Source organism: Epinephelus fuscoguttatus, linkage group LG20, assembly GCF_011397635.1.
Source record: "Epinephelus fuscoguttatus linkage group LG20, E.fuscoguttatus.final_Chr_v1".
NCBI lineage: Eukaryota > Metazoa > Chordata > Actinopteri > Perciformes > Serranidae > Epinephelus > Epinephelus fuscoguttatus.
Genome location: NC_064771.1, coordinates 28,014,270 through 28,036,378, shown reverse-complemented (window position 1 = coordinate 28,036,378; position 22,109 = coordinate 28,014,270). Strand labels below are relative to the sequence as shown.

Genomic DNA, 22,109 nt, shown 5'->3' with positions numbered 1-22,109 from the left:
TTGTTGTTACTTTACCTTCTTACTGAATTGTTGCAGTGGTGTCATCATGTTTCAGCTTGTTAGTTTGTTTGTGCGTGTGTGTGCGTGTACTGTATAAGACAAAGGGGTTGATTTCATCCTCCACTTTGGGGTTTGGATGCTCGAGGTAATTTGATGGATCAAAGACTGTGTTGCCATAGTGACCCAGAGCAGTGGGACTCTCAGGTCTCTCTCCGTTCCTTTTTTCGTGTGTGTGTGTGTGTGTGTGAGAATATTTAATGTTTGTATCTGAGTGCAACATATTCTTGTCTCCTCAGTGCCTGATGACCTCAGTCCAGAGGAGAGACAGGAGCTGGAGAGCATCCGCCGCAGAAAACACGAGTTACTGCAGGACATACAAGTAATGACACACACTCTGCTCTCTTACATTGTTTTATCTCTTTAATCAGTTTGTTAAACCTTCATCTGGAGTTCAGCTTCGCCTCGATCACACAGAAAATGTTTTACCAGCTGGAGACGGCTTTTTGTAATCAATTTAATGAGTACGAAGCTTTTTGGTCGCTGTTTTTGAGTTGCTACGCGCCTGGCGTTACTGTCGGAGCGCTCTGAACTCCACAAGTTGAAAAATCTTCAACTCAGTGTAAAAGCACCCCATGTCATCTCCGCTTTTTTTCCATTGGTGGTCATGACAACAAGTTTACAGTTGGTAAACAATGGAGGAGAAACTGGTGGTAGTGGTTGCTGGATACCCAGAGCTATACGGCCTGACAATAGACAGCAGGTTGTCAAACTGCCCCTGAGTCATCCTAAAATATGCCTGGAAACAGCCATCATGGAGGAGAAGCTCCTGGACCAACTGGTGGTACTCCCCATGATCCACCCTCTTTTTTAGGGTCTCATGTACCCACACAGATCTCTGTTTCCCTGTGCCCAACTAACTATTTACTGACAGCCTCTCACCCTCAACCAGAGCTACAGCAAGTACCCTCTGCCTCAACATTTTGGGGACTAGATCAGGGCTCGACAGTGCCAGCGTTTCCCTCGCATTTGCGACTAAAAATAGGTGTGTGCGAACTGTAAAAAAAATATTTAGGGGCACATGTGCGCATAAAAAAAATCAGGCGAAGCAGCCTATATTTTTGTCAGTAAAAAAATATGATAATCTAACCGCAAATGTTGGAGGAACTCCAGCCGCCTTCCCTCTTCCCTCTTCCCGGTGTGACACGGTTATGGGCGGTTTTCCAAGCCGCTGTCGGCACAATGAATAGAAGTCCAGTGTTTCCGCTATATTCATTCAGCAGTGGCGTGTCGCGTGTTGCCGCTGCTAAATTATTGCCGCCACTGCTGCTCCTTCAAAACATTTTTTCAAATGCACCACCACTCTGAGACATCTGTGCACTTGCACAGCGCAGCAGCCAGTATAGTGAGGAGAGTGGGGAGTGGGGGAAGGCTCCTATTTAGGGATGCACCGAATATATTTGGCCAAATATTGCAAAAAAACACATTTGGTATTCAGTGGAATAAGTGAAAAGCAAGGCCTAATAATAGCAGCGTGTTTTGATAACGCAATCAAACAGCGTGCGGTGACGGACAGAGTAAAATGTCGGCAGTGTGGCTTAATAGTAACAGCGAATCCCGCCGATTGTGGGTTGAACGGGGGTCACAGACACGGACAGGAATATGTATTCCTGTCAAATACGGCGGCGCATTATAACGGCTTACCAGTGAAGAAGTCCGGCTCCAGGTGAATAACTTGTTGTCATGACTGCCCAAAGGTACCTGAACAGCTGAGCCATGGCAGCACACAGGTATGTGTCGTATCAGAGGAGAAACTTTAGGGACTGTTCGTTACTTATGAAGGGACTTGTCAGGGGAGGAGGGTGGCTGGTTGATTTTTATTTCATTTATTTATTTTATTTTGATCCCCCCTTATGTTAATCACTGACTGATGCTGTTTTTGAAGTATGAATAAGTCAATAAGTAATTTATTCCATTGAAATATCAGTGATGTATTATAGAAAAGTGATTTATCTTTTTATAAATGACAAAAGGCACATCTGCCTCATTTTCGCTGTGGTATCCTGATACTACTCAGAACCATGATACTTTCACTGGTATTGTACCGTGGATCCCAATTGAGGGACGTCTCTGAGTTTTGCTTTTGTCTCTGCAATAAAACCCTGTCGCTCTTTTACAACCGGTTTTTATAAATAGGTGTACAGTTTTTAGAGTGTAAGTGATGGACAAAATCCACAGTCCTGATGTTTTCAAAATGCAATCAAAAGTATATCTGAAGTTCATGCACAGCTTCTGCAGTCAGAATTAGACAAATCAATTCCCTCTTTGTGTTTCCCCGTTGAGCTACAGTTGAAGCAAAGTAACAAAGAGGAAATTCAGTATTAAGATACTAACATTGGAAGATCTCTGCGTGGTTTATCTGAAGCTTCATATTAACTTCAGATAAATGTTTAGGCTGTGGATTTTGTCCCTCATCACTCACATTTACATCACATTAACAAGGAGGAATGATTACAGCAAGAAAAAAGACTTTCAATGGCTGTCCTTTAAAGACGTACTTGTAAAACTGCAAAATTATCCTTTAACCATTTGAATTATTTCAGAGAATTGCAGGAATGAAAAAAATCACCCATGGCATTGTTTGCTTTGTAATTTTTATCTCTTTGTCTGAGCATCACATCGTTCAGGTCGACCTTTCTTCTGCCTGTGTCCTTGAGTAGATTTGTACCTCCATGTCTAGACCATCGCGCCTGGAGAGGTGTGTGTGTGTGTGTGTGTGTGTGTCTGGAGGGTGTGGGGGTGTAGGCGTATGACCACCGGAGCGTTACTGTACGCATTCAAGACAGATGATCCTCTTTGTGTGGGGTGCATGTGTACGAGGGGGGTGGACCTCGTATGGTTGTGTGTCCTCCAGCTCTCTGTGCCTGGAGGGACAGTTTGACCCCCTGCCTCCTTTCAACCTTAAATAAATTAGGGAGATCGTCTTTGTCAGCTCTTTATCTGGGTACATTTGGCCTGCAAGATTAGGGGGGTAGCTGGTCTTATCATCATGAGCTCAAATTGTAGATAAATAAAAGAACCAATAATGACGTTACACCCATAACATTCATTTCTGATGTTTTACATGTGCTGGTTTGTTGGCTTTAATCAACATAAAGGTTTATTGACATATGGTGGAGTTTAGATTATTTTTCACAGAGTGTTTGCAGGTCCTTAAAAAGCTTTAAAATGTCTTTTTGTCAGTCTGGCGACCTGTCCAGGGTGTACCCCGCCTCTCGCCCAATGTCAGCTGGGATAGGCTCCAGCCCCCCCGCGACCCTCAAGAGGATGAAGCGGTTAGAAGATGAATGAATGAATGAATGTCTTTTTGTCCAGATGAGTCAAGCTCTTCTGTCTGAAAGTCCACATTTCTAATAACCCTACTCCTACATAAAACCTACCTCTGCACAGGGCCACATACACAGGCTACTTCTGAGCTTTATACTTACATGCAGTGCTTGAAAAAAGGTGACTTGTCCAAAAATTTGGCTTTAATGTGGTCAAAAATGATCTTGAAATGGTGTTAAAAAGCATTAAATTTAACTGTCTGATACTTGTCGACAGCCTGTTTCATTGGAGCTGAGACAGTTTGACGTGTTCAGCTACTTTGATACTTAAATTATTGATTGTTTCAGTCCCTAGTTTCAGTTCACCATTGATTTGTGATAATAAACTAATTGTTTTTTGGTAGAGCAATTTGATGACATCATTATAAGCTGTAGCAACTTGCAGTGACTATTTATTACACTCTTTTTTGACATTTTATAAACAAAACGTGTAATCGGATAAAATGAGAAAATAATTGACAGATTATTTAATATTAAAGAATTAGTTTCAACCCCCTGTTATCCATTGTCAGTTATTTTTCTGATTAATTGTTGAGTTGCTTATTTTTGATATATTTTGACTTGATTATTAAAATTAAAAGTTGCCAAAGTTTCTGTTAATCATCTAATCAATCAATCGACTAACCATCCCAGCACTTGTGGAGTTAATGTAGAGCAGAATTATTATTATTTCCACTGTGTTTTTACTTCTGCAGCTGTAGCGCAGCAAACACTGTTTCCCCTCACAGCAAAAGCAAAAACGAGTCAGGACAGGGTTAATGAATGTTGCAGAGCGGTGAGAAAATATGCGGTGAAAGCCCTACACCCTTTTAACTCTGTCCCATCTCGGCGGTTTGGGTGTGACAATCAGATAAATGAAAGAAGTACATTCCTCACTAAACAAACTACCCAAAAAGCTTTGACGAAGGTTCAGAACCTCATCGTCATCCTCCTTAGTCCCTAGTCCACGGTCAGCAAGCTGGGCATCCAAAACATGCACAAAGAAAAGCACACACACAAAGACGAACACAAACACGGCCTCCGGGCAGCGGTGCTCTGTGAATAGATTGATGGAGTTTATTACCGAGGTCGACTCTTGTTCGGTGCTTCTCTCCTCTAAGCCCCGCCCCGTGTGGCCCTGGGGGGCTGATGGGTAATGAGCCATGAAATATTCCAGTAATGGAGACAGAGGACGCTGTTCGTTTATAAGGGGGTGTAACCATGGAAACGCACAGGCGGGAGTCCAGACAAGTGAAGTTATTTACCTTGTTTTCACACATTGTGTATTACACAGACTCACTGAGAGCTGGAGATGATTTTAGCTGTAATAATCAGAGACACCGGCCTCGTCCTCTTCTTTTCTATAATTGTCTTAGTTGATTATCTTTTCTGCTGGGCTCAGTGTTTCTCCATCTGCTTCTCTCCTCCCTTCTTCCCTCCCATAACCTCTGAGCCCTCCGGAGCAGCTTCGCTAAGCCAGTCAAAGTCTTTGATCCTGCGCATTCCCGTCTCCCCACCAGTGTGACACTCAAACGGCCCGGGGAGGGCGTCAGGGGGGAGGCAGGCTGATAAATCTGGGTCAGCACAGGGGAGAGGAGGAGCGGGGAGGGGGAGACGGGCCAGGGTGGTCAGCTCTGACCCCAGAACAGGTGCTACAGCTCCCAGAGAGGATTTTCTGCAGAGTGCGACTGTTCCGCAGAACTCCTGCCGAGAGGAAGAATGAGTCGGCCCGAAAGAGAGTGAATCACATCTGCACTTTTAGAGTTTTTTTTCTGGGTCATCGCTTCTATCAGAAGTGCTTGTGTAGATGTGTCGGTCGGTGAGATGTAGCTGGAACAGACAACCATGTGTAATGCATCGTGCTGCGGGTGAGATCAAAGCATCTCCTGAGGTTCACATGAAGGCTCAGACATCACACACGTATCACATGTATATACAGTATGTCTGTCTGTATTTCATCACTCTCCTCCTCTCTCTGTCTGTCTGCTCTCAGAGGCTGAAGGATGAGATAGCAGAGGTGACCAGTGAGATTGAAAACCTGGGCCTGACTGAAGAGAGGTGAAGTATCTCTCAACCATTTCTGTGCTTGTGTGTGGGCAGCTGTGGTCCACTCAGCCTTTGTTGGAGTGGAAGTGCCCTCATGGTGGAAGACAGGAAAATTAGAGTCCAATGCTTTGTGGGATTTAGGGCTGCAACTGACGATTGTTTACATTATTGTTTAATTGTTCAGATATGAGTTTTTAAATTGTCTATTTTGTCAAACTAACAGTTCAAATTCAGAAGATATTCAGTGATTAGTATTCTAAACACAAGTTTCACTCACTTGGCTATTCTGGGAGCTTTCAGCCGTATTGAAAGCTTCACCTTCTTCAGCTGAAGAGGGCTGTCTGTGCGATATGTGCCCACAAGGTTGAGGATGAATCTCTTCACACTCAAAGATATTCAGTTAATTATTATATAGAACATAGAAGAGCAAACTATCCTCACATCTGAGAAGCTCAAACTGTAAAATGTTCAGCATTTCAGCAACTTTAAATGATGATCAAAATTGCTGTTAATAAAGCTTCTGTTCTGTTTAATCTGTTTGTAGGAAAAGCATGCAGAGGAATAAACAGATGGCCATGGGCCGGAAGAAATTTAACATGGACCCCAAGAAGGTGAGAACAAATCAGGGTCTTCCTTTCTTTATGTAACAGATGATTGTAGGGCTGCAACTAAACATTATTTTAATTGTTGATTAATCTATTGATTACTTTCTTGATTCAGTAATTCATTATTTAGTCTATAAAACCTTTTTAAAAAATGAAATGTCCACAGAGATAATTGTCTTGTTCCTTCTGACCAGCAGCTTAAAACCCAAAGATTGTAGTCTATATTCAAAGTTTATAGTGGCTGGGGTTACATGGACAGTATTTCTTCAATCCGATGGAAGTTGTTCTGATTAGAGATCCCAACTGAACTGTTAACACGGACGCTAAATAAAGTCATACAGTCAGATGTGCATTTACAAGCCTCAAAGCTTTGGTTTCGCCCTCTGTGGAGCGTCTTGTCTGCTGGAAATATAACAGAAGGAGAAGTTTTTTTTCCCATTATATTGAGAAAATTAAATTAAATTAATTCAAAGGAGAAGTGTTTCCGCCTGTTTATATAATTTCTTAGTAGCTTAAGTAACGAAACTGTGACCGGCCTTATTTTCTGTAGGTATGAATTACAAATGTCCCTTAAACACCTCACAAGCAGACTATTGGTAGACGCTTCAATTTACCCGTGTTCCCTGAATGTCTCATAAGCAGGCTATTGTTACTGGTAGTAATATGACTGGTATGTCCAGCGACTCCACATTGCAGCCTGTAGCAACAATCAAAGAATACATTTATTAATAAGAACAGAGCGCTACATATTTTTTGAAATTATGGACGATTCTCTGCCGAAATCAGCAGAGGGAAAAACAGCTGTTGCAGCATGTTGTGTGCAGCGCACTGTGTCACCTAATGTTACCTTCACAAGGGACAAACAGAAACAAACGCCTCGACATTGTTGCCTCATAGCAAGAGGGTTCCTGATTTGAATCCAGGGTGGGGGAGCCCTTCTGTGTGGAGTTTGCATGTTCTCCCTGTGTCAGCGTGGGTTTTCTCCAGGTGCTCCAGCTTCCTCCCACAGTCCAAAGACATGCAGGTTAACTGGTGACTCTAAATTGTCCGTAGGTGTGAATGTGAGCGTGAATGGTTGTCTGTCTCTATGTGTCAGCCCTGTGATAGTCTGGGGACCTGTCCAGGGTGTACCCCGCCTCTCACCCAATGTCAGCTGGGATAGGCTCCAGCCCCCCCGTGACCCAACAGGATAAGCGGTTACGGAAAATGAATGAGTAGTATTTTCCTGTTGAACAGATTATCAAAGGTTTCCACCTCCCCGCTCAGCCCGATTAAAAATTCCTTTCAGCCTGCCTGAATCAGGTCTGTCTCTTCCCATTAAATTGGTTACATGAGCCATTTTTATTCTGATCATTACTGGAACATAAGGGTCCATTTAAACGCACCTCATGTTAACAGAAAAAAGGAAGCAAATCCTCACATAAGAGGAGCTGCAACCAGAGAATTTCTGTTTTTTCTTAAAACTGACTCAAAAAATCAATCGATGGTGTTGTAATGGAGGTGTTTTTTAAATCAAATAGCATGTGATACATCTGATCACCTTGTCTTTGTACCTCAGTCGACAAAAACTGATTTAGTTCTAGTCAGATCTTCTGAAGACGTCCATATTGATTGTATTTGTTAGTGCATGATGTTCAGATCCAATTGTGTATTTCTGATTTTCTCTCTCAGGGGATTCGCTTCTTGATTGACAGCTCCCTGCTGAAAAACACTAGTGATGACATCGCCCAGTTTCTCTACAAGGGTGAGGGGCTTAATAAGACGGCTATCGGCGATTACCTAGGAGAGAGGTAAGTGATACTGAAGACCTGAAGTCATTTTTCACAAACAACAAACATATGACTTGTCGAGCAGGAAAAGCACCAGGTGTTACTCTTAATTCTTTCTATTCAAATGTCCCAGTTAAACATGACAGTGAGCCAACATGTGTGATGCCAGGACCCTGAATCTGAAGCAGCTAAATGGAACTCAGCCATCATTAGGTTTATCGTTTACACCCGTGTTTTGTCTAAGGTGATATGTTCAACAGATTACAGACCCACACACAAAAAAAAAAGGATGTTCTATTTTTTATAAAGCTGCCAATGTTATAGGCACGTGCAGCTCTGAGGACAAATCAGGCCTTATTAATATTCTGTATGTGTGAGCTTATGGTGCATTAGCAGTTCTAAACATTCATCCATTAATCAGTTTTTATCTGATTCATCACATCTCATGCAACTCTTGTAGCTGCCAGCTCGGTGAGCTGAACAGAGCTGCATTCAGTTCTTGATCCTGTTGTCCTTCTGTTGTCTCCCCCTGTGTGTGCGTGTGTATGTGTGGGTTTGTGTGGGATTGCGTTCGTGTCGTGCAGAGATGACTTCAACATTGAGGTTCTGCACGCCTTCCTGGAGTTACATGAATTCACAGACTTGAACCTGGTTCAGGCTCTCAGGCAGTTCCTGTGGAGCTTCAGGCTGCCCGGCGAGGCTCAGAAGATCGACCGCATGATGGAGGCGTTCGCCCAGCGATACTGTCGCTGTAACCCCGGAGTGTTTCAGAACACAGGTACATGAGCGTGTGGGTGAGTAGATGTGGGGGGATTTCAAAAGGATATTAAAAAAAACAAGTTTACAGTCAGTGTTTTTACTTTTTCTTTTCTGAGTACAACGCAAAAATGAAAACACGTTTATTTCAGGAGTCAGCAGTAAAACAATTATTCTTCCCCAGAGGGCCTGTCATAGTTTGTATTCTGGCCACATGCTGTATGTTGGGCTCTGAATATGTTAATATTTAATCACAAGAACACATCAGATAATTTATCTTCTGTTATGTTGAAATATTTTGATTTAATTATTTCCTTTACAGACATTGAAAAAGGCAGTCAATGCTATTTAGTTAGATATTCACTCAAACACACACATGCAAAAAAGAATATAAATAAATATAGATTTTTTTCTAATAAATAATAATAATACTAATTGTAATAATTATAACAATAATAAATAAATACATAAATAAAGACAAATAAAAGGAACAATGGCACAAAAACAGCAGATACAAACAACGCATGTCTATCTTGACACACACCACCAGGTGTCACATAAGTTGTAGGAAATGTCCTCTGAGTTTCTCATGTCAAGAATTTAAATGACTGAAATCAGCTGATAGCACTGAGAAACACGAAATGTTAAAGTCCGTGGTTATTGTAGTGGTCAGGTCCTCAAACAGTACAAAAAACTCACCTTGTCTTCTTTTACAGATACCTGTTACGTGTTGTCGTTTGCTGTAATCATGTTGAACACGAGTCTACACAACCCTAACGTGAAGGACAAACCCTCTGTTCAGAGATTCACAGCGATGAACAGAGGCATCAACGATGGGGGAGACCTGCCAGAGGAGCTACTCAGGGTGAGAGACGTTTATTTTTGTGATTAAAAAGTATTTATCTCCACAGTAACAAAGTATACTTAATTGTTAAACAGACTAAAGTATTACTACAAAAACACGGTGCTTTTATTTGCCTTGATGAACTGAGCAAAGTCGCACCATGTGTCCAGTTTATGTTCAGCCCAGTTCTGGTGAATAAAAAAGTCTCATGTAGTAGCTGTTTTTTAAGAACTTAAAGTAAAAGTTCTAAAGTATCAGCATCACAATATAATTAGCTCGTGCAAATCCTGAAGTTCAATGATATGAACATTGTCAACAACCAATGGCTGCACTCTCTCTGGCACCAAACAGGAAGCAGCAAACTAGGTAGACAGTAAACATGGAGCGGACTCTGGGGAGGCGCAAGAATGTGAACAAGTCTTGGTTCTCTTGTACTGTTGAAAAAGAGGAGACACTGGCGAAGTTGTGGTGTGAATAAGAGTCTGTATTTAATTCAGAGTATATCTGATCCACCAACTGGCATTTATTTTAATGAGAAATCTAAAAAAAATTTACAGCGGTTCACCTCTGACTCCAGTGTTAGTCTTTGCAAAATTTTACAGTGTGTGACTAAAAACATTGTCTTCAGATGTGAGAGGGATGTCAGATGTTTGTCTTCGAGTGTACGTTAGAAATAAAGCTGTAAAAATAAATGTAACTGAGTTAAAATTACAATATTTACCTCTGACATGTAGTGTATATAGAAGTATAAAGCAACATAAAATGGAAACACTCAAGTGAAGAACAAGTACTCAGTGCTGATCATCTGTCTCCTCCTCTCTGTAGAACTTGTATGACAGCATCAAAAATGAGCCCTTTAAGATCCCAGAGGATGATGGGAATGACCTCACACACACCTTCTTCAACCCCGACAGAGAAGGCTGGCTGCTGAAACTCGGTATGTGCATCCATGTGGTGTAAAATAGTTCATTTAATTTGAGTTTATTCAGTTTGGATCCTGTTGTTTGTCACTGTGAGCTGGAAGGCCCTCTAGTGGACTGGATGTGTAACAGCATCTTCAACATTACGAGGACAGACTTGTGTTGTATTTTTGTGATTTCTTTTGTTGACATTCTTCTTGTTTGTTTGTGTTTCATGGGTTTTTGACTCCAGGAGGTATGTACCCTTAAATTGCCCAGCTTTGATGTACTGCTTTGCTTCTGAGCTGCCACCCTCCCTGCCTTTACTCCCAATGGCTGTGTGCATTCACCCTCACATCGCAATTTGATTTAAAGAAAGCTCATTCGTGGGCTGTACGCTGTTAAGCTCTGATGTGATAGAAGTAGTTTCACATCTGTCTCTAACTGCTGGCCACTGACCCAAGTTTTAACCTCAGCTTTGCAATCAGTAGGCTCTGTATTTAACCTGCTGATTTGTGCCATCAGTGTGCTTCAGAGTGTCGCTGTCGTCACATGAAATCCAGCAAATTTGTGTCTTTACTGAAGCTGTAGCTCACCTTAATCTCTCCTCAGGTGGACGTGTCAAGACCTGGAAGAGACGCTGGTTCATTCTCACAGATAACTGCCTCTACTACTTTGAATACACAACTGTAAGTTATTCCTGTTTGGCTAAACAAGAGAAGAGTCACTGATAAAGTGTGTAGGGTTATGTACTTAGACTTTCTCATTGTAATTTATTGTGTCTCTCTGCGGTTTATAAGGATAAAGAACCTAGAGGAATTATTCCACTGGAAAATCTGAGTATCAGAGAAGTCGATGACTCCAAGAAGCCGGTAAATTCTCTCTCCTCTCATCTCGTCTTTGCTACATTTTGTCATATGATTGAAAATATGTATACTATGTCAAAGAAATGTAGCTACCTGTTCGTAGGTGTACCTAAAAAGGCCATAGTATAGTAAGCCATAAAAATTTGAAATAAAAAAAATCATAGTATAGCATGTTATAAAATGTAAAAACAAACAAACAAAAAAAAACGGTTTTCTTGTAATATGTCATAAAGATGTAATAAAAAAAAAGTCATGGTATATATGTTACTAATTGTGATCAAAAACAGTCGTGGTATAATACGCCAGAACTTTTTTTTTTTAATAACAAAAAAGAAAGAAAGAAATAGTATTCAGTATATTCACAGTAGAATATTTCATAAAAATCTGAAAAACAAATCATGCTACAGTATGTCATAATATTGTACCTAAAAAGGTCATGGTATTATAGTATGTTGTCCAAAATTATGGAAAAACATCATAGTATAGTATGTCATCAGAAATCAATCATACTATAGTATATCGTCAGAAATCATGAAAAAAGTCATAGTATAGTATGTCGTCCAAAATCATAAAAAAGTCATAGTGTAGTATGTCGTCCAAAATCATAAAAAAGTCATAGTATAGTATGTCGTCCAAAATCCTAAAAAAGTCATAGTGTAGTATGTCGTCCAAAATCATAAAAAAAAGTCATAGTATAGCATGTCGTCCAAAATCATAAAAAAGTCATAGTGTAGTATGTCGTCCAAAATCATAAAAAAAGTCATAGTATAGTATGTCGTCCAAAATCATAAAAAAGTCATAGTGTAGTATGTCGTCCAAAATCATAAAAAAGTCATAGTATAGTATGTCGTCCAAAGTCATAAAAAAAAGTCATAGTATAGTATGTCGTCCAAAATCATAAAAAAAAGTCATAGTATAGCATGTCGTCCAAAATCATAAAAAAGTCATAGTGTAGTATGTCGTCCAAAAACATAAAAAAAAGTCATAGTATAGCATGTCGTCCAAAATCATAAAAAAGTCATAGTATAGTATGTCGTCCGAAATCATAAAAAAGTTAGTGTAGTATGTCGTCCGAAATCATAAAAAAGTCATAGTATAGTATGTCGTCCAAAATCATAAAAAAAGTCATAGTATAGCATGTCGTCCAAAATCATAAAAAAAGTCACAGTATAGTATGTCGTCCAAAATCATAAAAAAGTCATAGTGTAGTATGTCGTCCAAAATCATAAAAAAGTCATAGTGTAGTATGTCGTCCAAAATCATAAAAAAGTCATAGTGTAGTATGTCGTCCAAAATCATAAAAAAAGTCATAGTATAGTATGTCGTCCGAAATCATAAAAAAGTCATAGTGTAGTATGTCGTCCAAAATCATAAAAAAGTCATAGTATAGTATGTCGTCCGAAATCATAAAAAAGTCATAGTGTAGTATGTCGTCCGAAATCATAAAAAAAGTCATAGTGTAGTATGTCGTCCAAAATCATAAAAAAGTCATAGTGTAGTATGTCGTCCAAAATCATAAAAAAGTCATAGTGTAGTATGTCGTCCAAAATCATAAAAAAAAGTCACAGTATAGCATGTCGTCCAAAATCATAAAAAAAAGTCATAGTATAGTATGTCGTCCAAAATCATAAAAAAGTCATAGTGTAGTATGTCGTCCAAAATCATAAAAAAAGTCATAGTATAGTATGTCGTCCGAAATCATAAAAAAGTCATAGTGTAGTATGTCGTCCAAAAACATAAAAAAAGTCATAGTATAGTATGTCGTCCAAAAACATAAAAAAAAGTCATAGTGTAGCATGTCGTCCAAAATCATAAAAAAGTCATAGTGTAGTATGTCGTCCAAAATCATAAAAAAGTCATAGTATAGCATGTCGTCCAAAATCATAAAAAAAAGTCATAGTGTAGCATGTCGTCCAAAAACATAAAAAAAAGTCATAGTGTAGTATGTCGTCCAAAATCATAAAAAAAGTCACAGTGTAGCATGTCGTCCAAAATCATAAAAAAGTCATAGTGTAGTATGTCGTCCAAAATCATAAAAAAGTCATAGTATAGTATGTCGTCCGAAATCATAAAAAAGTCATAGTGTAGTATGTCGTCCGAAATCATAAAAAAGTCATAGTGTAGTATGTCGTCCGAAATCATAAAAAAAGTCATAGTGTAGTATGTCGTCCGAAATCATAAAAAAGTCATAGTGTAGTATGTCGTCCGAAATCATAAAAAAGTCATAGTATAGTACGTCGTCCAAAATCATAAAAAAAAGTCATAGTATAGTATGTCGTCCAAAATCATAAAAAAGTCATAGTGTAGTATGTCGTCCAAAATCATAAAAAAAAGTCACAGTATAGCATGTCGTCCAAAATCATAAAAAAGTCACAGTGTAGCATGTCGTCCAAAATCATAAAAAAGTCAGTGTAGTATGTCGTCCGAAATCATAAAAAAAGTCATAGTGTAGTATGTCGTCCGAAATCATAAAAAAAGTCATAGTGTAGTATGTCGTCCGAAATCATAAAAAAGTCATAGTGTAGTATGTCGTCCGAAATCATAAAAAAGTCATAGTATAGTACGTCGTCCAAAATCATAAAAAAAAGTCATAGTATAGTATGTCGTCCAAAATCATAAAATAGTAATATTGTAGTATGTCGTCAAAATCATAAAAAGTCACAGTATAGCATGTCGTCCCAAAATCATAAAAAGTCATAGTATAGTATGTCGTCCAAAATCATAAAAAAGTCATAGTGTAGTATGTCGTCCAAAATCATAAAAAAAAAGTCACAGTATAGCATGTCGTCCAAAATCATAAAAAAGTCACAGTGTAGCATGTCGTCCAAAATCATAAAAAAGTCACAGTATAGCATGTCGTCCAAAATCATAAAAAAGTCATAGTGTAGTATGTCGTCCAAAATCATAAAAAAAAGTCATAGTATAGCATGTCGTCCAAAATCATAAAAAAGTCACAGTATAGCATGTTGTCCAAAATCATAAAAAAGTCATAGTATAGCATGTAGTCCAAAATCATAAAAAAGTCATAGTATAGCATGTCGTCCAAAATCATAAAAAAAGTCATAGTATAGCATGTCGTCCAAAATCATAAAAAAAAGTCATAGTATAGCATGTCGTCCAAAATCATAAAAAAAGTCATAGTATAGCATGTCGTCCGAAATCATAAAAAAGTCATAGTGTAGTATGTCGTCCGAAATCATAAAAAAAGTCATAGTGTAGTATGTCGTCCAAAATCATAAAAAAGTCATAGTGTAGTATGTCGTCCAAAATCATAAAAAAGTCATAGTGTAGTATGTCGTCCAAAATCATAAAAAAAGTCATAGTATAGTATGTCGTCCGAAATCATAAAAAAGTCATAGTGTAGTATGTCGTCCAAAAACATAAAAAAAGTCATAGTATAGTATGTCGTCCGAAATCATAAAAAAGTCATAGTGTAGTATGTCGTCCGAAATCATAAAAAAAGTCATAGTGTAGTATGTCGTCCAAAATCATAAAAAAGTCAGTGTAGTATGTCGTCCGAAATCATAAAAAAAGTCATAGTGTAGTATGTCGTCCGAAATCATAAAAAAAGTCATAGTGTAGTATGTCGTCCGAAATCATAAAAAAGTCATAGTGTAGTATGTCGTCCAAAATCATGAAAAAGTCAGTATAGTACGTCGTCCAAAATCATAAAAAAGTCACAGTATAGCATGTCGTCCAAAATCATAAAAAAGTCATAGTGTAGTATGTCGTCCAAAATCATAAAAAAGTCACAGTATAGCATGTCGTCCAAAATCATAAAAAAAAGTCATAGTATAGTATGTCGTCCAAAATCATAAAAAAGTCATAGTGTAGTATGTCGTCCAAAATCATAAAAAAAAGTCACAGTATAGCATGTCGTCCAAAATCATAAAAAAGTCACAGTGTAGCATGTCGTCCAAAATCATAAAAAAGTCACAGTATAGCATGTCGTCCAAAATCATAAAAAAGTCATAGTGTAGTATGTCGTCCAAAATCATAAAAAAGTCACAGTATAGCATGTCGTCCAAAATCATAAAAAAGTCACAGTGTAGCATGTCGTCCAAAATCATAAAAAAGTCACAGTATAGCATGTCGTCCAAAATCATAAAAAAGTCATAGTGTAGTATGTCGTCCAAAATCATAAAAAAAAGTCATAGTATAGCATGTCGTCCAAAATCATAAAAAAGTCACAGTATAGCATGTTGTCCAAAATCATAAAAAAGTCATAGTATAGCATGTAGTCCAAAAACATAAAAAAAAGTCATAGTATAGCATGTCGTCCAAAATCATAAAAAAAGTCATAGTATAGCATGTCGTCCAAAATCATAAAAAAAAGTCATAGTATAGCATGTCGTCCAAAATCATAAAAAAAAGTCATAGTATAGTATGTCGTCCAAAATCATAAAAAAGTCATAGTGTAGTATGTCGTCCAAAATCATAAAAAAAAGTCATAGTATAGCATGTTGTCCAAAATCATAAAAAAAAAGTCACAGTATAGCATGTCGTCCAAAATCATAAAAAAGTCACAGTGTAGCATGTCGTCCAAAATCATAAAAAAGTCACAGTATAGCATGTCGTCCAAAATCATAAAAAAGTCATAGTGTAGTATGTCGTCCAAAATCATAAAAAAAAGTCATAGTATAGCATGTCGTCCAAAATCATAAAAAAAAGTCATAGTATAGCATGTCGTCCAAAATCATAAAAAAAAGTCATAGTATAGCATGTCGTCCAAAATCATAAAAAAGTCATAGTATAGCATGTCGTCCAAAATCATAAAAAAAGTCATAGTATAGCATGTCGTCCAAAATCATAAAAAAAAGTCATAGTATAGCATGTAGTCCAAAAACATAAAAAAAAGTCATAGTATAGCATGTTGTCCAAAATCATAAAAAAAAGTCATAGTATAGCATGTAGTCCAAAAACATAAAAAAAACTCATAGTGTAGTATGTCGTCCAAAATCATGAAAAAAAAGTCATGAAAATGTGAAAAACAAGCTCAACTCAGCACAACTCAAATTTATTTATGAAGTACAACAAGCACACACATACAGCTCACACATTTAGAGACACCACACAGGCACGTATCAGAGAAAGCCACATCAGGGAGAGTCAAACGCTAATGAATGTAGATTTTGAGCCTGGACTTAAAAAAAGTAATTGGTGGGGGGTGAATCTGGTTGAGAGGGGGATGCTGTTCTACAGTTTGGGGGCAGACATAGCAAGGGCATGATCACCCCTGAGCATAAGTCTGGAGTGTGGGACAACCAGGATGGTATAGTATGTTATACAGATGTGATTTAGAAAAAGTCAGAGTATAGTATGGCATCCAAAATCAATACTACTTTTCCCGTTCAAACATGTCCAGTGTAGCAGATACAAAGCAGTATCTCAAAACACATCACTTACTCAAGGATTAGTTCCTGGATTCTTTCTCTATTTGTTCCTAATTTGTGTTCTTCAGATGTTTCCTGTTGACGTAAATCTCCTGACTCATCTTGTCTGTTGTGCTCTCTTTTTTCCAGAACTGCTTCGAGCTCTTCATCTCAGACAGCAAAGATCAGGTGATCAAAGCCTGCAAGACGGAAGCAGACGGACGTGTCGTTGAGGGAAACCACACTTTTTACAGAATCTCTGCCCCGACCGCAGAGGAGAAGGATGAATGGATCAACAGCATTAAGTAAGCCACATTTAATTTCTCTGTCTCCTGCAGAAGATCAGCACAACGTCTCGTATTTAACCCTTGTTGTTCTTCTACCTGCAGAGCTGCCATCAGCAAAGACCCGTTCTACGAGATGCTGGCAGCTCGGAAGAAGAAGGTCTCATCTCTGAAGGGGCTGTAGAGCTGCTGAGGATGAACCATTGAAAGGTTAGACTCCAGCTGACTGGATGTGGACCTGATACTCCTGCTGCTGCAGTGACACTTGGACCTGACGGAGAGGATTCAGCTTTTAAAGAAATGCTGTTCCTCTGTCACCTTTTGAACTGGCACACCTTCAGCGCTGAACACAGAGTGTAAAAGAAGTGGACGTAGCCACTGTGACGTCACCCACTGGTTTGTGGACTTCCCTTTTGAAGCCTGGAGTTTGGCATTCAGCCATCGCCATATGTGGACAAGAGGATGGAGCTGTGGAGGATACACATTGCTACGCCTTTATCCTGATTGACAGGTCGCTGTGAAAGCGACTTGTATCACATGGTAGCCAGGTCTTAAGCATACCCTGCTTTATCATCTATTTTAATGTACAAAACGAACATCATGCTGTGCTTAAAAAGACTTGAAACTAATGATTAAGATCATAAACGCATCAAGAAAATGTTTACTGAGGTAATAAATCAAGTGAGAAGAGGGGCCATTTTCTCATTGACTTTTATACAACTAGTGGCATCGCCCCCTGCTGGCCATTAGAAAGAATGCAGGTTTAAGGACTTTATATTGGCTTTTCAGATGAGGAGGCTACATTCACTTCTTTTATATATTCTGTTTTTTACAGGTTTGACCTTTTGTTTAGTTTAATTTCCCATCCTGAGATAAAATCAGTCATACATCTCTTTTTAAAAAAAAAAAAAAAAAAATCCTTTTAAACACTCGACTTCTGCAGTACTGTATCGATGCTGTGCCCTCTGGTCAGGACTCCCACTCCTCTTAAAATCTGCTGTAATGACTGTTGACATGTGTCTGATCCACTATTTCATTTACACTGTTTGGTCTCTGCAGAGACTCAAACAGCAGATGATTTCAGTCAAAACTCATTGGAACCTGAATTCATTTTAATAGTTGAACACGAGATGAGACAAAGACACAGTATAGTACATCAGGAGGAGGATGGAAACAGCTGATGGATGAATCCCATCAAGAGAAGTTAAAATTGTAACCTTTAATCTCTATTTTGATCAGCTGAGGTCTGTTTAAAAGACTTAATCAAGATAAAATTATTCATCTCGTCTGGAATGCTGGACTTTGTCATTTTGTCTGATTTGTTCTGAAAGTTTTTTTTTTTCCTGTTTTCTTACTGCTGTTTGTCATTTGTCAAAGCACTGTTAATGAAAATGAAGGTGATGCATAAATAGCTACATATTTATTTACCCAAATTTCTTGTAATTTATTGTTTTTGAGTTTTGTCTCATTAAAAGTTTGCAAATTAACATTTAACTCTGGTTTGTTTTTCATATGGCTGGGCAATTAATTGAAAATTAATCCAAACCGACATTCAGAACCTCTAATCGATGACATCTTGCCCGTGTTGGTAATTTTGGGCTGTTTTTTTTTTTAAATTCTGTTAATGCTTTACGCACTGTTTGTCTTCATATATGTTCCCTTTAACATGCACTACTACATGTCACTCCGTGACCTGTAAGCAACATTTCTGAAATACAAAAGTCAGTATGTCGTCAAACACCATGAAAAAACGTCATTTGGATGTCGTCCAAAATCATGAAAAAATGTTATAGCATGTTGTCCAAAATCGTGAAAAAAAGTTATAGTTTCGCATGTCGTCCAAAATAGTGAAAAAATGTCAAAGTATAGCATGTGGTTCAAAATCGTGAAAAAAACGTTATAGTATAGTATGTCTTCCAAAATCGTGAAAAAACGTTATAGTATAGTATGTCTTCCAAAATCGTGAAAAAACATTATAGTATAGTATGTCTTCCAAAATCGTGAAAAAATGTCACTATAGCATGTCGTCCAAAAGTCACAGTATAGTGTGTGATAAAAATGGAAAAAAAAAAAAAAGCGACAGCAACAAGTGCCTCCATAAAGCAGCTCTCAATAACACATTTACAAAGGCTACACAATATGAAAAAGATTCAAGACGAGAGTTCATCTGTGTTTCATCAATTATTCTAAAATCACAAGATATGCACTCTTTAATTATAAAAAAGTATCCTAGCTTTAACAGTCGAGCATATTTACAGTACAAACCCTGTCAGTGAACTACAAGGGCAAAAATCAAAAACAAAATAATCATTCATTCATAGTAATTGAGGTAAAATGTTCAGTTAGTTGTGATACATATTTGAGGTCATATCTGTCCTAGTTGCGTCCTAGTTTTTCATTTGACTTTTGTCAGGAAACTCATCACATTTTTGTGATGTCTTTGTTATTTTAGACACAACTTAGTTAGTATGTCAGATTTGACACAACTGAGAGTATCGACTGAAAGTGAGAGATATTTTTTCCTTTTCACTCAGACATGTTTTTGCCATTTTAAAATTAAATTCAGCTTGGGCTGAAAATAGTTGAACAAAATAACTTTCAAACATCAGAAACAATCAGTGGAACTTTTTGAAAATTGTTTGTCAACCAGATTTGGGTTGTGTTTTGTTTTTGGATGATTTTCTGCTACTTGCACTACACAATGTAGAAGATGCAGCCAACTACAAAGACTTTAGTCTAATAATAAGATACAGAAGAGCTCATCTGGCGTGAGCGTGCTGCTAAAACAACTTCAGCAGTCAAGCATCATGAGTGGTTGTCAGCACCATGTTGATGAAACCATCTGTGCGTTCAATCAGAAAAAGATGTCTTATGTAAACCAGATATTGTCACACTATCAACATTTTTCTGCTTCTCTTATCAACATTTGATCATTTCATGTGTAGCAGTCACGCTGTTGTCAGAGGCAGAGCAGGAAAATTCCACTTAAGACTCTGAGATTTTAACAGAAAACAACATGCACTGAGAGGAACGTGGACGTATTCAACTAGCTGAAATGTGATTCAAAAAAAGTCATAGTATAGTATGTCATAAAAATTTTGAAAAAAATCATAGTATAGTATGTCAAAAAAAATTAGGAAAAAAGTCATAGTATAGTATGTCATAAAAATTTTGAAAAAAAAAATCATAGTATTGTATGTCAAAAAAAAATTAGGAAAAAAGTCATAGTATAGTATGTCAAAAAAAATTAGGAAAAAAATCATAGTATAGTATGTCAAAAAAAAATTAGGAAAAAAGTCATAGTATAGTATGTCATAAAAATTTTGAAAAAAATCATAGTATAGTATGTCCAAAAAAATTAGGAAAAAAGTCATAGTATAGTATGTCATAAAAATTTTGAAAAAAATCATAGTATAGTATGTCAAAAAAAAATTAGGAAAAAAGTCATAGTATAGTATGTCATAAAAATTTTGAAAAAAATCATAGTATTGTATGTCAAAAAAAATTAGGAAAAAAGTCATAGTATAGTATGTCATAAAAATTTTGAAAAAAATCATAGTATAGTATGTCAAAAAAAATAGGAAAGTCATAGTATAGTATGTCAAAAAAAATTAGGAAAAAAGTCATAGTATAGTATGTCATAAAAATTTTGAAAAAAATCATAGTATAGTATGTCAAAAAAAAAAAATCAGGAAAAAAGTCATAGTATAGTATGTCATAAAAATTTTGAAAAAAATCACAGTATAGTATGTCATAAAAAACTGAATTTGAAAAGTGTATTCAGAAAAAAGATGTCTTGTGCAAACCAGATACTGTCACACTCCTTTCTCTCGCAAAAGTTATTTCCTGCTTCTCTTATCAACATCTGATCATTTCATGTGTAGCAGTCACGTCAGAGCAGGGAGATTCCCACTTAAGACAACACAACAACATGCACTGTGGCATGCAAGGAACGCAGACACATTCAACAAGCTGAAATGTTAAAATATTTCAGTGTAACAATGTTTTTAAGGTCACAGGAGCATCTCACAAAGACCTAAATACATCTTTTTACTTAGCTTCTTATTCTGAATGATTGGTTAGTAATGCATACGTAAGGTATGAAAATGCAGGGGCTTTTTTTAAGAATAGAAAACTAAAACTAAACATGCTAAAAACATTAGCATGTTGTATTTGTGGGGAAAATGTGTCCAGATAAAGACAAGTGTTTGTCTGTGAATACTGCGAGTTATAGTGAAGCTGATGTGTGTACTTGTGTTTGACATTGTCTCTATTAAGCCATGTTTAATGTGTCTTTAATGTGTGTTTTGAGTCAGCTAAACTTTACAGCACTTCACAGAAACCTCCGCCGCCGACTAGTGTTTTGGAGGTGTAACTGCAGAGTGACACAGACACACCACCGCACAAGTATAAATCCAAATTAAGGCAGCGGTAGACCAGCAGCTCCAGTGTTCAGTGAGGTAAAATTAGTGCTTTTGTCAGTGGAGTCTGGCTTTGACAAGAGCATAGCTAAGTTTCACTTTTACTTCAGTCCCCTGTCAGAAAGGTCGGTCTGTTTGTGAAGCACTGAGCACACGACTGGATAAACAGGACTTTGATTACACTGCACGAGTTGTGTGAGAGTCTGTAAACAGATAAATGTTTTCTTTGTGTGTTGCTACGACGAGGATAAAAATCACAGACTGCACCAAACAAAAAGGCTCACACATTTGAAGTCATTTTAAAAACTCTCCACGTCGTCCTTTAATTTACAAAGATAATAACACATAGACACTGTACAGTTAGCTTTGAACGCTGCTGTAAACTCTCTCTTGAAATCTGTTATTAAGGCTCCTGAAGGGATTTTAATTCTTCACCACACCCGTCTGTTCTCCACCACAGTCTCTATTTCTACCATATACATGCAGGATGTACCTGTAGAGAAGTGTGTGCAGTAGTAGCAGTAGTTTTTTTTTTGTTTGAAATGCCTGTCGTTAGTAAAACTAAAGAAACAGAAATCCACAGTGTGATGACGTCAGGTGTTAAATAAACTAACGGAGTAACAGTTGAACAGGTAAACCACAGGATCTGGTGTTTAAAATGAAGATTTACCCGCTGAATTCACCACACACATCCTCTCCTGTGTGTGTGTGTGTGTGTGTGTGTGTGTGTGAGTCACTTCCTGGGACACGCTGATAGTGGAGGTGAAGCTGATGAATCCCAGCATGCTGCTGGTACACGAGTGTCCCGTCTGCACGAGCGGGCGGACCTCCACCGAGACCTTCAACCTCGGGACCGTAGAAAACCGAAGCCTCCTGCTGAGCACA

The 22,109-nt window shown here is 37.8% G+C and overlaps 2 protein-coding genes and 1 long non-coding RNA gene across 5 annotated transcripts in view; 1 reads left to right on the top strand and 2 right to left on the bottom strand.

Moving 5' to 3' along the window:
* Nucleotides 1-18,290, top strand: part of LOC125881169 (cytohesin-1-like) — a 29,857-nt gene extending 11,567 nt beyond the window's left edge. For both annotated transcript variants that reach the window (XM_049564200.1, XM_049564201.1), the window contains exons 2-12: nucleotides 297-379; nucleotides 5,356-5,420; nucleotides 5,953-6,019; nucleotides 7,685-7,803; nucleotides 8,367-8,560; nucleotides 9,255-9,403; nucleotides 10,208-10,319; nucleotides 10,894-10,970; nucleotides 11,082-11,153; nucleotides 16,670-16,824; nucleotides 16,909-18,290. In XM_049564200.1, the coding sequence (XP_049420157.1) occupies nucleotides 297-379; nucleotides 5,356-5,420; nucleotides 5,953-6,019; nucleotides 7,685-7,803; nucleotides 8,367-8,560; nucleotides 9,255-9,403; nucleotides 10,208-10,319; nucleotides 10,894-10,970; nucleotides 11,082-11,153; nucleotides 16,670-16,824; nucleotides 16,909-16,987 (1,172 nt within the window). In that variant the 3' untranslated portion in view covers nucleotides 16,988-18,290. The remainder of the gene's footprint in view (nucleotides 1-296; nucleotides 380-5,355; nucleotides 5,421-5,952; nucleotides 6,020-7,684; nucleotides 7,804-8,366; nucleotides 8,561-9,254; nucleotides 9,404-10,207; nucleotides 10,320-10,893; nucleotides 10,971-11,081; nucleotides 11,154-16,669; nucleotides 16,825-16,908) is intronic.
* Nucleotides 1-22,109, bottom strand: part of LOC125881175 (uncharacterized) — a 261,696-nt gene that overhangs the window by 137,156 nt on the left and 102,431 nt on the right. The gene's annotated exons all lie outside the window — the stretch shown is intronic.
* Nucleotides 21,519-22,109, bottom strand: part of LOC125881106 (CDP-diacylglycerol--glycerol-3-phosphate 3-phosphatidyltransferase, mitochondrial) — a 41,794-nt gene continuing 41,203 nt past the window's right edge. The window contains exon 11 of one of the 2 annotated variants that reach the window (XM_049564104.1): nucleotides 21,519-22,100. The gene's annotated coding sequence lies outside the window, so the exon portion shown is untranslated. The remainder of the gene's footprint in view (nucleotides 22,101-22,109) is intronic. The other variant, XM_049564105.1, reaches the window with a different exon arrangement.